The sequence below is a fragment of the Carlito syrichta genome, unplaced genomic scaffold, assembly GCF_000164805.1.
Source record: "Carlito syrichta isolate Samal-C Ts95f unplaced genomic scaffold, Tarsius_syrichta-2.0.1 Scaffold302949, whole genome shotgun sequence".
In the NCBI taxonomy this organism is placed as follows: Eukaryota; Metazoa; Chordata; class Mammalia; order Primates; family Tarsiidae; genus Carlito; species Carlito syrichta.
The window spans coordinates 527,054-541,080 of record NW_007247045.1 but is presented as its reverse complement, the minus strand read 5'-3'; the positions used below and the strand labels follow the sequence as shown (position 1 = coordinate 541,080).

Below are 14,027 nucleotides of genomic sequence, written 5' to 3'. Positions count from 1 at the left end.
GTAGAGATGAGGTCTCACCAAGTTGCCCAAGCGGGTCTCAAACCCGCAGGCTCAGGCAATGCACTCACCTCAGCCTTCCAGGGTGCAGGATTAAAAGCTGAGCCACCAAGCCCAGCTTGTTTTATTTTTTGTTTGTTTGTTTTTTTTGAGTTGGAGTCTCACTCTGTCACCTAGGCTGAAGTGCAGTAGCACGCTCACAACCACCACAGCCTCGACCTGCTGGGCTCAGGCAATCCTTCTGTATCAGCCTTCTGAGTAGCTGGAACTACAAGCGCCACCACGCCCAGCTAATTTTTTTTTCTTTGTAGAGATGAGGTCTCATTTTGTTGCCCAGGCTGGTCTCCAACTCTTGGGCTCAAGCAATCCTCCCACCTAGGCAAACCAAAGTGCTGGGATTATAGGCATGAGCCACTGTTCCTGGCTATACTTGATTTTTAATCATTAGACTTAAATTGACACTGATATACCTTTTAAGTAAATCTAAGCAAAGAATATCAGTCTGACATTCCACTCTCCCCACAGGTAACATGGAAAGACAGAAAGCCACATGAAAAAGGAGGGGCCACAATTTTATGTTGTCCGGTGAGTGTCTCTTGGTCTCAGAATGCTGCCACTTCCTGCAGTTCCAGCCCTCGGCTGTGGTCCACTCTGAGTAAGTGAATTCCTCTGTTGAAACTTGCACACAATAAGGAGACAGTGTCACCAACAGCCAGAGAAGTCAGGGGTCCTGACCCATCCAGAGACAAGGTGAAAAGGCAGGCTGAGGGAGGAAGGAGAACCAGCAGATTAGACCCAGAGTGCAGTATCATGAAACATAATGTCTTCGTGAGAAACACAAGAAATTAAGCATCTGCTGTATATATCCAGCCAATTTAGGGAAGCCCCGCTTGCTTCAGAGGAAAGCATACCAGTAGAGATGTCAGAACTTGGGTCAACCCGTGACTCCAACTGTAGAAAACGGCACACAGCCCAAACAGGATGCATACCACCAAGAAGTTATGTTTAGATCATTGGGACCTCACTGGCTAAGAACATGTTTAAAGGGTATCCTCAGTCACCTGTTTAGAACAAAGAAGAGGCCAGAGGAGGGGAAAACAGATAAGGATATTGATCTTTTTTTTTTTTTTTTTTGAGTTGGAGTCTCACTCTGTCGCCCAGACTGGAGTGCAGTGGCCACTCCCGGCCACCGCAGCCTTAACCTGCCGGACTCCGGCGATCCTTCCGCCTCAGCCTTCCAAGTAGCTGGAATTACAGGCGCGTGCTACCACAACCGGCTAATTTTTGATTTATTGTAGAGATGAGGTCTCGCCAAGTTGCCCAGGCAGGTCTCAAACCCACAGGCTCAGGCAATCCACTCACCTCAGCCTCCCAAAGGGGCAGGATTACAGGCTGAGCCACCGAGCCTGGCTAGGTCAACACTTTCAGACCTCCCACTCTGTTATAGTGGGCAGCTGAAGAAATTACCCTGAGGTGAGGGTACAGCAGGCCGTCTTCACTATGGAAATCTGGTTTGAGGCTACAGCTGTTTACAAAGTGCCACTGGCTAGGTCTTACCTTTTTTCTCTGGAGGAATCCCCTATTTCCCTCTAAGAAGAGTTGAGTTCCAGAGAGTTGCTATATGAGGGACTTGGTTTGAAGTTCCTTAAATTAATGCTGTTACTGTCTCTGGCAGAATGCTATGTCCAGGACAGAATAGCATGGAGCCAGTGAGGTGCTGGCAAACCAGTTTTCTGGAAGAAAAAACGCTTATTCATAGTACTTGCCAATTTTTGTAGTGTAAATACCTGCACCATGACCAGATTTTAAGCTACCAAAGGTTTAAAAACCAGCTGGTAAAACTCCTAGCTGGGGTTGGTGGCTCAGCCTGTAATCCCGCGCTTTGGGAGGCTGAGGTGAGTGAATTGCCAGAGCCCACAGGTTCGAGACCTGCCTGGGCAACTTGGCGAGACCTCATCTCTACAATACATTAAAAAAAAAAAATTAGCCGGGCGTGGTAGCACGCACCTGTAGTTCCAGCTACTTGGAGGGCTGAGGCGGAAGGATCGCCGGAGCCCAGCAGGTCAAGGCTGCGGTGGCCAGGAGCGGCCACTGCACTCCAGTCTGGGCGACAGAGTGAGACTCCAACTCAAAAAATAAAAACTCCTGAATATTTAACAATCGGCCAGTAGGAGTTGACTCCAGTAGTTCAAGGTTGCTGGGGAGATGTGTGGGTTAAGACAGCTTTATTCCTGTGTGCTCTGAAGCTTGGAGACCTGGCCGGGCTCGGTGGCTCAGCCTGTAATCCCAGCATTTTGGAAGGCCAAGGTGAGTGGATTTCCTGAGCCCGCAGGTTTGAGACCAGCCCAGACAATTTGGCAAGACCTCATTTCTACAATAAATCAAAAATTAGCCAGGCGTGGTAGTGTATGCCTATAGTTCTGGCTACTTGGATGGGGCAGAAGGATTTCCAGAACCCAGCAGGTCGACACTGGGGTGATCAAGAGTGTGCCACTGCACTCCAGCCTGGGCAACAGAGTGAGACCCCAACTCAAAAAAAGAAAAAGAAAGAAAGAAACGTGGTGTCTTTACTGTGATCCTAAACTTTCATTATAGACTCAAAACAGGGCAGAGTCTTTCTGAAACTATCTTTACTGCCCCTTACCCTCACCAAGGCTTTCATTTTAGTCCTTGAAAAAGGAATCCAAAAGTGGCAATTCCTGTCCCCTTTTCCAGATATTTTGAGCATCACAAGTTAAAACCTGATGAGGAACTTCAGGAAGAAAGAATGTAAGAGCCAAATACATTAGCGCTCTAAGGAATGAGTCTGTACAACATGGTAGCAGGGGATACATGGTTATAGCTTTTGGCCAGAAGTTGGACAGAGAGATTTTGGCATCTTGGTGTCACCTCTTTTTTGTCTGTTTGTTCGTTTTTGTTTGTTTTTGTTTTTGTTTTGAGTTAGAGTCTCACTCTGTCACTTAGACTGGAGTGCAGTGGCCGCTCCCAGCCACAGCAGCCTCGACCTGCTGGGCTCTGGTGATCCTTCCGCCTCAGCCTTCCGAGTAGCCGGAATTACAGGCACGTGCTACCACACCTGGCTGATTTTTGATTTATTGTAGAGATGAAGTCTCGCCAAGTTGCCCAGGCAGGTCTTGAACCCACGGGCTCAGGCAATCCACTCACCTCGGTCTCCCAAAGCGCTGGGACTATAGGCTGAGCCACCGAGCCCGGCCTTGGTGTCACCTCTTAACCACTAGGGGACTGGACAGTGGCAGGATATGGGTGGTTTTGTAAATGCTGAACAATGGGAAGAAAAGTTTTAAGGAATCCTTTAAGACCACATATATCTTTTGAGAGGCACTAACAGCAGGCTCCTTACCTCCAGTGTCTTGGTTCCAGATCTTCACCTTGCAATCATGTGATGAGGTAGCAATTACAGGCATCAAGGCCAGTGCTCTCGGTAGAAAGACACAGGATGCAACAGTCTGGAAATGCCCTTTATATTCACATATTCTGCTTCGTGTCTGTCTCAGGTCCCACAACTGCAAAGTAAAGGCATGAGCCAGCTCATACATACTATTTGTCTAGCTTCACCCACCAATAGCCATTGCCCACCCTCCCACCATTCACCTCTTCCTGCCACTTACCTACTCCTATAACCACCCCATATCTTCATCCATCCCATCCACACCCAACCACCTACCCGTCCAGTGATTATTTTCACCATTGACTATGTTCCAAACAACCCTGGCTAAGGATGCGCCTTTTTTGTGGTTAGGGAAATAAAAGTTCCCAGTCCTACAGCATGATGGGACAGGATGGAGTTGCTTGCCTTCATGGCAATTCAAGGGCCTGCCTTCTATCAGCCTCTTCGCATCTGTGAGTCCTGTTACAGATAAGAACCTGAGTTTCTGAATTCTGCCTGATTTTTAATCATTAGACTTGAACTGACTTCCAACACTTCTTTCTAAGTATAAGTTAGAAGTACCTTCTCCTACATACACATCACTGCAGACATTCTGATTTAATGCCCAGACGAAGAGCCTAGATACACGAAGACTAGCAAGGAAGAGCCAGGCAGTGCCAGTCAGTGCTGCCAGTCCTACTCTTATTGATACAGATTAGATGGCACTTGGAGAATAATGTTCAGAGAGGAGAACAAACTGAAGTGAGCTCCCCCCCGTGCCAAAAAATGAAGTAACTGGACACTATTTCATCCAGAGAATAATTGTAGGAACTGGAAATGCTTAGCTTGGAGAAGAGATGCTATATTCAAAGCCTGCAACATCCCGATCTACCACTTACTATAGTGTGACCTTGGGCAAGACAGTTCAACTTGCCACGCCTCTATTTCCTCATCTGTAAAACAGGAATTATAATAGGACCCAACCCATGGGGTTGTTTTTAAGGATTAAATGAGACAGCACTTGTCGCATGCTCAGTCCAATGACCAGCACATAATATATGTTAGCTAAAATGGAAGCTCTAATTGTTCTAGTTGGATACTAGATAACCCTTTTAGCTGCTATTCTACAATGATGAATTGAAGGTGTTTCAGAGGAACCTAGGCAATCTATCCTAAAAGTAATAGCAAGGAAGGTATATGGGTAAGGAATTGGGGGGCCCTGGACCAACACTGGAACTCCCAATTTCCTAAAGAGCTTGAGCTTCCTTTATAGTCCCTCCTCTTTCTAAGTTCTGCTAGAAGTAGGGACAAAAGCAGGCTGGTTCTGTTTAGCTCCTCCTTATCTTGACTTTCATCCCATTCCTCTTTTTTCTTTTTTCTTTTTTTTTTTTTTTGAGTCAGAGTCTCACTCTGTCACCAAGGCTGGAGTGCAGTGGCATGCTCACAGTCACCGCAGCCTCAACCTGCTGAGCTCAGGCAATCCTTTTACTTCAGCCTTCCAAGTAGCTGGGATTACAGGTGTGCTCCACCACGTCTGGATATTTTTTTATCTATTGTAGAGACGAGGTCTCGCCAAATTGCCCAGGCTGATCTCAAACCCTTGGGCTCAGGCAATCCTCTAGCCTCCGCCCCCCCAAAGTGCTAGGATTACAGGTATGAGCCACCACACCCAGCCAATTAAATGTTTCTTAAAAGAAGCATCTGAAATGCAATGAATCACTCACAGTATGCACTTCAAACAGGCCTGAGCCATGAGCAGAGCCTGTCTGTGTAGCCCAGCTACAGGCATGAGTAACCGATTTGCTCAGCAGTGACCAGATACCTGGTCCCCATGCAATTGCCTACCGTGGCTTCACAGCCTTCCCCTCCAAAGCCATTGCTGCAGGAGATACACCTAAGTCCATCCACACTGACTTCACAGTAGGTCTGAATGTGCTGCTTTGCGGGAAACATATGAGCTATCTGCAGCCCGCGACTGTCCCATAATCTGAAAGAAATTAAAGCAGGAAATGAGTTTGTAGTAAATGCGTCTGAAATACACCTGTAATATCCCACTACCATAAAAGTCTTGGCTCTTTTCCTCTCAGACAAGTAAGATTGGAGTGTCACAATTTACCTACAAACAGCAAAATAAATCAGAGCAATTTCTGATATTCTAAAGGTCGCTGGAAGTAACCAGACTGAATGACATCTGAGTTCTTCCTATTCTGAGGTCAGTTCATAGAAATTTAGACCATCATCTTAATTGCATCTTAAGTTAATTTGTTAATTTGGTCCTTTGGGACATTGCTTTCAATGGACAAGAAAGTATTTCTGTGCCTGTGATGTAAACTTTTAAAGATATTGATCATGATACAGAAGAGCAGTCATCATTCAGAATCAGATACAAAAGATTTACAGACCATGGCTAATTTTGGGTCCATGGGGTCCACTGGGGAGCATTTTGTTTTGCTTCGTATCTCATTTTCACCTCTTCATTCCCTTCCTACCATTTTCAAAGTAGAATCTCTTCTGAGATGCAGTTTCTAGCTATGCCTTCTGGTCCAAGAACTATTGACTTACTTTGACTCCTCTGATGCTGATTCCGACCCTGCTTCCCCAGGGAGGGCTTCAGCTGAGGGCTGGGTGATTGAGGATACCAGGGGCCACACAGAGGTAGCAGGTAGAGCCAGGCAGCCCACCAGAGTGGGACAAGCAAGTGACTGACACTGGGGTTAATGTGAACATGTGTATACAGCAGGAGCTGGCTGAATCAGATGCTTTGAAGCTATCCAGAACAGGGGCTTCTTCCTGGCCTGATCTCCTGGCATCCAGTCTCTACCAAGGTGATTCATAGGGTGGATAGGAGAGGTCCCAGCACCAGTGAGGGGTAGAGGGCCAAAGGCCCTGGGCAGAGCACAGCATGTGGAGAGGCAGAGTGGGAATGGAGTCATGTAAACATGGAAGCCACAAACCTCACCAGAAACATCTTCACTGCTGCTCAATAAGCCCACCTGATAGTTTTATCTTCAGAGGTCTGTAGTATATATGGTTCTCTGGGGACCCAGCATAAATGAGTGACCTGAAGAAAGCAAATTGTTCAAAACATCTCCATACCATGTCCTTCCTCTTCTGCAATTCTTATAAACTGTGCTAACTAGCATCTCTGAACCTCTTCTCAAGGATTCTGAACTAGTAACTCTAACTTACAGGGATTTCATGTTTTACAGATACCCAACAGTCAAGTTCTACCTGCATCTCTTATATTATCAGCAGTGAGGTAGCAGCTGGGCTAGTTATGAGTGCCAAAATGCATGCAGACACCCTTACAGTGCCTGAAACCCCAGTCAAGTGGCAGAGAACTGCTGGCCAGGTGGCCCCTAGGAGGGCAAGCCCCTGTTCTAAGGCGGGATCACTGAAACTGGAGTCCAACACCTTGTAGGGTTCAGGAAGAGCAGTTCTCTTTATCCCTACAGCCCTCTACTGGACAGGCAGGAAATGGTTTTCAAAACAACCCAAGATAAGAGGTTTTTCTTCCAATAACCTCCACATAGAGGGCATGGGGCAACCACATCTTGCCATTGACAGCTGTCTTTAGAATTAGAAAAGAAAGCCGGGCTCAGTGGCTCAGCCTGTAATCCCACACTTTGGGAGGCTGAGGTGAGTGGATTGCCTGAGCCCACGGGTTCGAGACCCGCCTGGGCAACTTGGCAAGACCTCATCTCTACAATAAGTAAAAAATTAGCCGGGCGTGGTAGCACGCGCCTGTAGTTCCAGCTACTTGAAAGGCTGAGGCGGAAGGATCGCCGGAGCCCAGCAGGTCAAGGCTGCGGTGGCTGGGAGCGGCTACTGCACTCCAGTCTGGGTGACAGAGTGAGACTCCAACTCGAAAAGAAAAGAAAAGAAAAGAAAAGAAAAGAAAAGAAAAGAAGACTATGACTGAAATTTGACAATCACTAAAGGAACTACCATGGGTCAGGCACAACAGCAGGTGTTTCACATATATTATCTCAATTTATCCTCTGAAGAACCTTATCAGGTGATGTAATTCTCCCCATTTTATAAATGAAGACACTGAGACTCTAAGAGCTTAGGTAACTTTCTTGGGGTAATACAGCTAATAAGTGATAGATGAATGGTTTGAATCCAGGTATGACTGACACCAAAGGCTGTGCAGTTTATATACCAGTCTGCTACCAGAAAACAATTGGTCTTCAAAAGCAGAACAAATTATGCACATAAAGCAAAAGTAATGCATATTTCTCCACGTGATGTTACACAGACAGAACACACACTAAACATACGCTGTGAACTCCTAGAAGACAGGAACTGTGTTCTTGGTCACTGATTCTGTTCCTAGCACAGTATCTGCCTCACAGAAGAAATGCAGTAACTATATTTTTGAAGGAATAAATGAAGACACCATTTTAAATTCCAGTATAAAGAAATGGAATCCTTGCCTGGAGCAGAAGACTCAAGAGATTATCTCATCCAATAACCCTAACTTTCTGAGAGGTCAAGGTCTCCCTGAAAGTTAGGACCCAAGGTTCTAATGCCTGCTTGTGGGGCTCCTGATCCCTCTCCCAGACCCTTTCCCTCAACCCCATGCTCCCTTCTGCTGCCCTGTCCTGTACGGAGTTTGATTTCATACCACATTCCTGGAGACAGACACTTTCTCCACACATTGTCCGGTCCCCACATCCCACAGAAGCAGGGTGTTGTCGCGAGAGCCAGTGCACAGCTGTGTTGAGTCTTTGGAAAAAATGGTGAGAAGACCGCCCATGAGCTGGGGCTTGAACAGAGCTTTCTGGAAAGTACAAAGGTGTTGGGAAGAGATCTGTTTTGTTTTACCTGGACTTACAGCCAATCCAGTGACCACCATAGTATGGCCACACAATTGCTGCCTTGGATGTGATGAACCGTGCAGGTCCCACATCATGACCATCCTGTCACGAGAGGCACTGAAGAACTGGTTGGACTGGGGAACACAGACTACCTGCTCAGGGGGAAGAAAAAAAGTGAAACTAGCTCTGGTATGCTTGTTGGGTTGGACTTTAAGATGGGGGAAAGATGGGTTTGCATTAGTTCCCTCCACGTACACTTTTAAATGAGTACTACCTAAACTTGAAATCCATGAATGGAACGCACGAGCTGGTTTGAATTTCTGCCCTTCTCAACATGGTGCTGACCCTTCCTCTTTATGTAGCAGATTTTCTCCTGTCCTTCAAGATAAGTCTAAAAATCTTACCTCCTTGGATCATCTCACCTCCGTGGAGCTCCCTCCCCTCTTGGGACTCCTACAGAACTTCCTCCGTGGGTGACTTCTTTGGCACTTTATCATCTCCACACTCAAAAAAATGGGTACAGCATCTAAAGTACTTTCACATACTTTGTCTCACTAATCTTCTACCATCTCTTATTTTATGTTGCAATGTCATTAGTTTTGTTTTGGTTTTAAAGAGCTACTATTCTTTTCAATATTTATTTGTTTGTTTATTTATCTGAGTTGGAGTCTCACTCTGTCGCCCAGGCTGGAGTGCAGTGGTACGCTCACGGCCACACCAGTGTCGACCTGCTGGGCTCCGGCGATCCTTCTGCCTCAGCCTTCAAAGTAGCTGGAACTACAAGCACGTCCTACCATGTTCAGCTAATTTTTTATTTATTTTAGAGACAGGGTCTCACCATGTTGCTCAGGCTGGTCTCAAATCTGTGGGCTCAGGCAATCCACCCGCCTTTGTCTTCCAAAGTGCTGAGATTATAGGCTGAGCCACTGAGCCTGGCCTATATTTATTTTTATCACCTAAATATCCTCTTATTCCTACTTTACCAAGGGATTCTGGAGAAACAAATGCTGGATCTTCTGATGTACTGAAATGATCATGTTTTTCTCCCTTTGGCTAATTAATATAAAAAATCATATCTACCAATTTCTAAACATTAAGCTATTTTTACATTCCTAGAATAATGCTGTTAGCAGTGGTACGCTATTCTTTTTTTGTTGTTTTTTGTTTTTTTTAGTCAGAGTCTCACTTTGTCACCCAGGCTGGAGTGCTGTGGCACATGACCACAGTCATCACAGCCTCGACCTGCTGGGTTCAAGCAATCCTTCCACCTCAGCCTTCCAAGTAGCTGGAACTACAGGTGTGTGTCACCATACTGGCTAATTTTTTTATTTATTGTAGAGATGAGGCCTTACCATGTTGCCCAGGCTGGTTGTGAACCCATGGGCTCAGGCAATCCATTCACCTCCACCTCCCAAAGTGCTGGGATTACAAGCGTGAGCCACCACACCTAGCAGTATGCTATTCTTTTAACAAAAATTAGTTTCTATTTACTAATACTTCACTTATGATTTTAGTATCAAAGAGCAGACTGCAAGTAGTATGCCCACTATCCATTTTTCCATTCTTAGTAACAAAACCTCCATTGTTGGGTATGGCAATACATTCAGCTATAAATTCAGATTTTCTAGCTCTCTTGAAGACAGGGGGTAGCCAATGAGATATAAGTGAAAGTGGGCTTCAAGAAAACTTTGTATAAAGGACTGGCAGGCCCAGTCTTTTACTCTTGTCCCTTCTTCCTTCCTGCTGCCCTGAGTTCAGACAGGACGACTGGAGTTGCAGCAGCCATTTTGTGAATAGGAGGTAAGCTTGAAGAAGGAAGCTAAGCTCTAGTGATGGCAGACAAGAAAGACAGAAGGGGCCTGGCTCCCTCATGACCACAGCACTACCACACCAACTTTCAACTACATGTTGAAGGTACTGTTATTCAGGCATTCTGTTATTGGAAGCCATATCTAATTTCACCTGATACAGGGATTCATTGGTCTGTAGTTTTTTAATATGCCGTGTCAGGTTTTGCTACTGATGTTATACTGGCTTTATAAAGAGTTGAGAAATTGTCTCTTTTCTCTATACCCTGAAACAATTTCAACGGCATCAGAACTATCACTTTTTTGAATTTGAAAACATTCTTTATAAACCATGATAAGCTGGGCACAGTGGCTCATACCTATAATCCCAGCACTCTGGAAGGCGGAGGTGAAAGGACTGCCTGAGCCCGTGGGTTTGAGAATAGGCTGGGCAACTTGGCAAGACCTCGTCTTTACAGTAAAAATTAAAAATTAGCCAGGCATGGTGGTGCGTTCTGTAGTTCCAGCTACTTGGAATCCTGAGCAGAAGGAGCACCTGAGTCCAGCAGGTCAAAGCTGCAAAGGCCACGAGCATGCCACTGCACTCCAGCCTGGGCAGCAGAATGAGACTCCCACTCAAAAAAAAAAGAAGAAACCATCAGAGCCTAACACTCCAAGACAGGTGATTCTGTTGCATTTGTAATGACATTAAAGCCAACCTGTCCTATTGGGTTGATGCATAAATTCATAGCGTTTTTAGCCTGCCCATGGAATGCAAATGCTGTATGATGGTTGACTGGTCACTGTCCATCACATTTCCCAATTCTCGGGTTGACTGATTTGGATCATCATGGACTAAAGTATTTAAACATCTTTATCAAAGCCTGACGGTCTTCCTCAACAAGGAGAATCACTCTGTTCAAAGTGGCCCTCCTTGAAATGACAAAACCATTTTCTTGCTGTGCTTTCCCCAAGGCATTCTCCCCAGATGTCACAAGTATTTCAAGCTGCCTCCACTGCCTTTACTCCTCTATTAACCTCAAACAGAAGAATATGTCAGAAGTATTTCTTTTTTTCCACTTGACACTCTATCTTCTTTAGCCAACAAATAGCACTTTCTTCAAATCTGCAAAATGTAAGGTATATTCATAAGCACAACATTGTCACTCCACATGACAAATGATAAATTCCCAACACCTCGATGTTGCCATGCCAAAAACACTATGAACTTATGTATCAACCTAAAACTTAGTGCTTTTTCCCTTGAATACAACTTTGATATTATTATCACAACTATTGCTTTCTGTTTGTTTGCATTTTCCTGATACATCTTTGCTCACCTTTTTTTCCTGTTCTGATATCTTCTAAGGTGCTTTTTTGATTGTGGTAAAATATACATTATACTTACCACTTTAACCATTATTAAGTGTTTAATTTGCCAGGTGTGGTGGCTCATGCCTGTAATCCCAACACTTTGGGAGGCAGAGGCGAAAGGACTGCCTGAGCCCAGGGTTTTGAGATCAGCCTGGGCAACTTGGTGAGACCTTGTCTCTAGAATAAATCAAGAAAAATTAGCCAGGCATAGAGGTGCATGCCTGTAGTTCCAGCTACTTGGAATATTGAGGTAGAAGGATCACCTGAGCCCACCAGGTAGATGCTGGGGTGGCCATGGGTGACAGAGTGAGACTCCAACTCAAAAAAAAAGAGGATACAATTCGGTGGCATCAAGTACATTCACAATGTTATGCAACCATCACCACTATTCATCTCCACAATGTTTTCATCATCCCAAACGGAAACTCTGTGCTCATTAAATAATAACTCTCCATTTTCCCTTCCAGCCAGCACCTGGTAACCTCCATTCTACTTTCTGTCTCTGTGAATTTGACTGTTCTAGGTACCTCTTCATATAAATGGAATCATGCAGTATTTGACCTTTTGTGTCTGATTTCTTTCACTTTTCAAAGTTCATCTCCGTTGTAACATGTATCCGAATTTCATTCATTTTTAAGGCTGTATGTATATTACCATATTTTGTTTCTCCATGCATCTGTCAATGGTCATTTGGGTTGTTTCACCTTTTAGCTACTGTAAACAATGCTGCTATCAACATGGATGTACAAATATCTGTTCCCTTTCCTCACTGTTTTACCTTCAATCTTAAGCTGCTTTGCATTAGCTATATCTCTTTTTAGCCAGGCATGGTGGCACACACCTGTAGTCCCAGCTACTTGAGAGGCTAAGATAGGAGAATCGCTTGAGACCAGGAGTTCAAGGTTACAGTGAGCTATGATTATGCTACTATATTACAGCCTAAGCAACAAAGTGAGACCTGTCTCTAGAAAAAAATAGATGTCTCTAATTTTAAATGTCTCTAGAAAAAAATAGATGTCTCTAATTTTAAATTGATTTAGTTTAGTTTTTTTTGTTTTTTTTTTTTTTGAGTTGGAGTCTCACTCTGCTGCCCAGACTGGAGTGCAGTGGCATGCTCCTGGCCACCGCAACCTTGACCCACTGGGCTCAGGCTAATAATATACTACTGAGGGATGCTAATAATATACTACTGAGGGATGCTTTGCCTGTGTCAAGATTCTAGAGATTTGGGGATTTTTCCATTGTCTTTACATATGAACAACACTCTAGCTGCATAAACAATTCTTAAGTCACATTCCTTCTTTTGCCTTTTTGTAGACATTGCTCCACTGACCTATGGGAGCTGGTGCAGCTGAGAAGAAATTTGAAGCCAAACTAATTTTTCTTTTACATGTCGTTGACCTTTTCCTTCTGCAGGAGCATGCAGAACTCACTCTTTATTCCTGAGGTTTAGTTACTTCACTTGGATATGTTTCAGTATCGATTACATAATTTTCCTGGAACTCAGTTAGCTCTTGAGCTCTTTTATGTATCAAGTTTTTCAAGTTTTCCTTTATATGAGTAAAGTTTTTTTCTATTTTCTCTTTAAATGTTTTTGCTTCATTTGTTCTGGTCTTCTTTAGGAAGTCTACTTTATGGGGCACATTAGATCTCCATTGTCTGTTTCTCACATCTGTCACCTTCTTGCCAATTATTTTATTTATTTATTTATTTGAGTCAGAGTCTCACTCTGTTGCCCAGGCTGGAGTGCAGTGGCACGCTCACGGCCACTGCAACCTTGAGCCACTGGGCTCAGGCTATCTTTCCGCCTCAGCCTTCCAAGTACCATCATGTCCAGCTAATTTTTTGATTTATTGTAGAGATGAGGTCTCACCAAGTTGCCCAGGTTGGTCTCGAACCCCTGGACTCAGGCAGTCCTCTTGCCTCTGCTTCTCAAAGTGCTAGGATTACAGGCGCCTGGCACCAGTTATTTTTATCTCTTTATTTTCAGCTATATTCCATATGCTTAACCTGCCTCCAGGTCACCATTTCTGTTTTCAGCACTTGTAAATTCACATCTTGCTACTAATAATGTAACATTTATTTTTAAATAATATTTTACAGCTGGGCATGGTGGCTCATGCTTGTAATCTCAGCAATTTGGGAGGCAGAAGTAAGATAACTGCCTGAGCTCAGGGGTTCGAGACAAGCCTGGGAAACATGACAAGACCTCATCTCTACAATAAATAAAATTGTTTTAAAAAGAAATTAGCTGAGCGTAGTGGCATGTGCCTGTAGTTCCAGCTACTTGGAAGGCTGAGGCAGAAGGGCTGCCTCAGTCCCGCAGGTTGAGGCTGTGGTGGCTGTAAGTATGCCACTGCACTTCAACCTGGGAGACAGATTGAGACTCCAACTCAAAAAAATAATAAATAAAAAGATAAATATTTTCCCACAAATCTTTTCTCTCTCAGATAATTCTTACTTCTTTGAACTCTTATTTCATAGAATACATGTTGTCTTAATTTATACAGAGCAAAAAGCATTAGTCAGATTTTGTTTCCTGAAATAAAACAAGTACGTTTTCTTTTTTTGTTTTTGAGTTGGAGTCTCACTCTGTCGCCCAGATTGGAGTGCAGTGGCCGCTCCCGGCCACCACAGCTTCGACCTGCTGGGCTCCGG

The 14,027-nt window shown here is 44.4% G+C and overlaps 1 protein-coding gene across 1 annotated transcript in view; it reads right to left on the bottom strand.

Moving 5' to 3' along the window:
• Positions 1 to 414: 414 nt before the first annotated feature.
• The window catches only part of WDR31 (WD repeat domain 31), a 32,366-nt gene continuing 18,753 nt past the window's right edge, over positions 415 to 14,027 (bottom strand). The window contains exons 6-11 of the mRNA XM_008057324.2: positions 8,216 to 8,360; positions 8,016 to 8,116; positions 6,379 to 6,446; positions 5,231 to 5,372; positions 3,359 to 3,521; positions 415 to 760 (exon numbers count right to left, since the gene is read on the bottom strand). Of these exons, the coding sequence (XP_008055515.1) occupies positions 600 to 760; positions 3,359 to 3,521; positions 5,231 to 5,372; positions 6,379 to 6,446; positions 8,016 to 8,116; positions 8,216 to 8,360 (780 nt within the window). The 3' untranslated portion in view covers positions 415 to 599. The remainder of the gene's footprint in view (positions 761 to 3,358; positions 3,522 to 5,230; positions 5,373 to 6,378; positions 6,447 to 8,015; positions 8,117 to 8,215; positions 8,361 to 14,027) is intronic.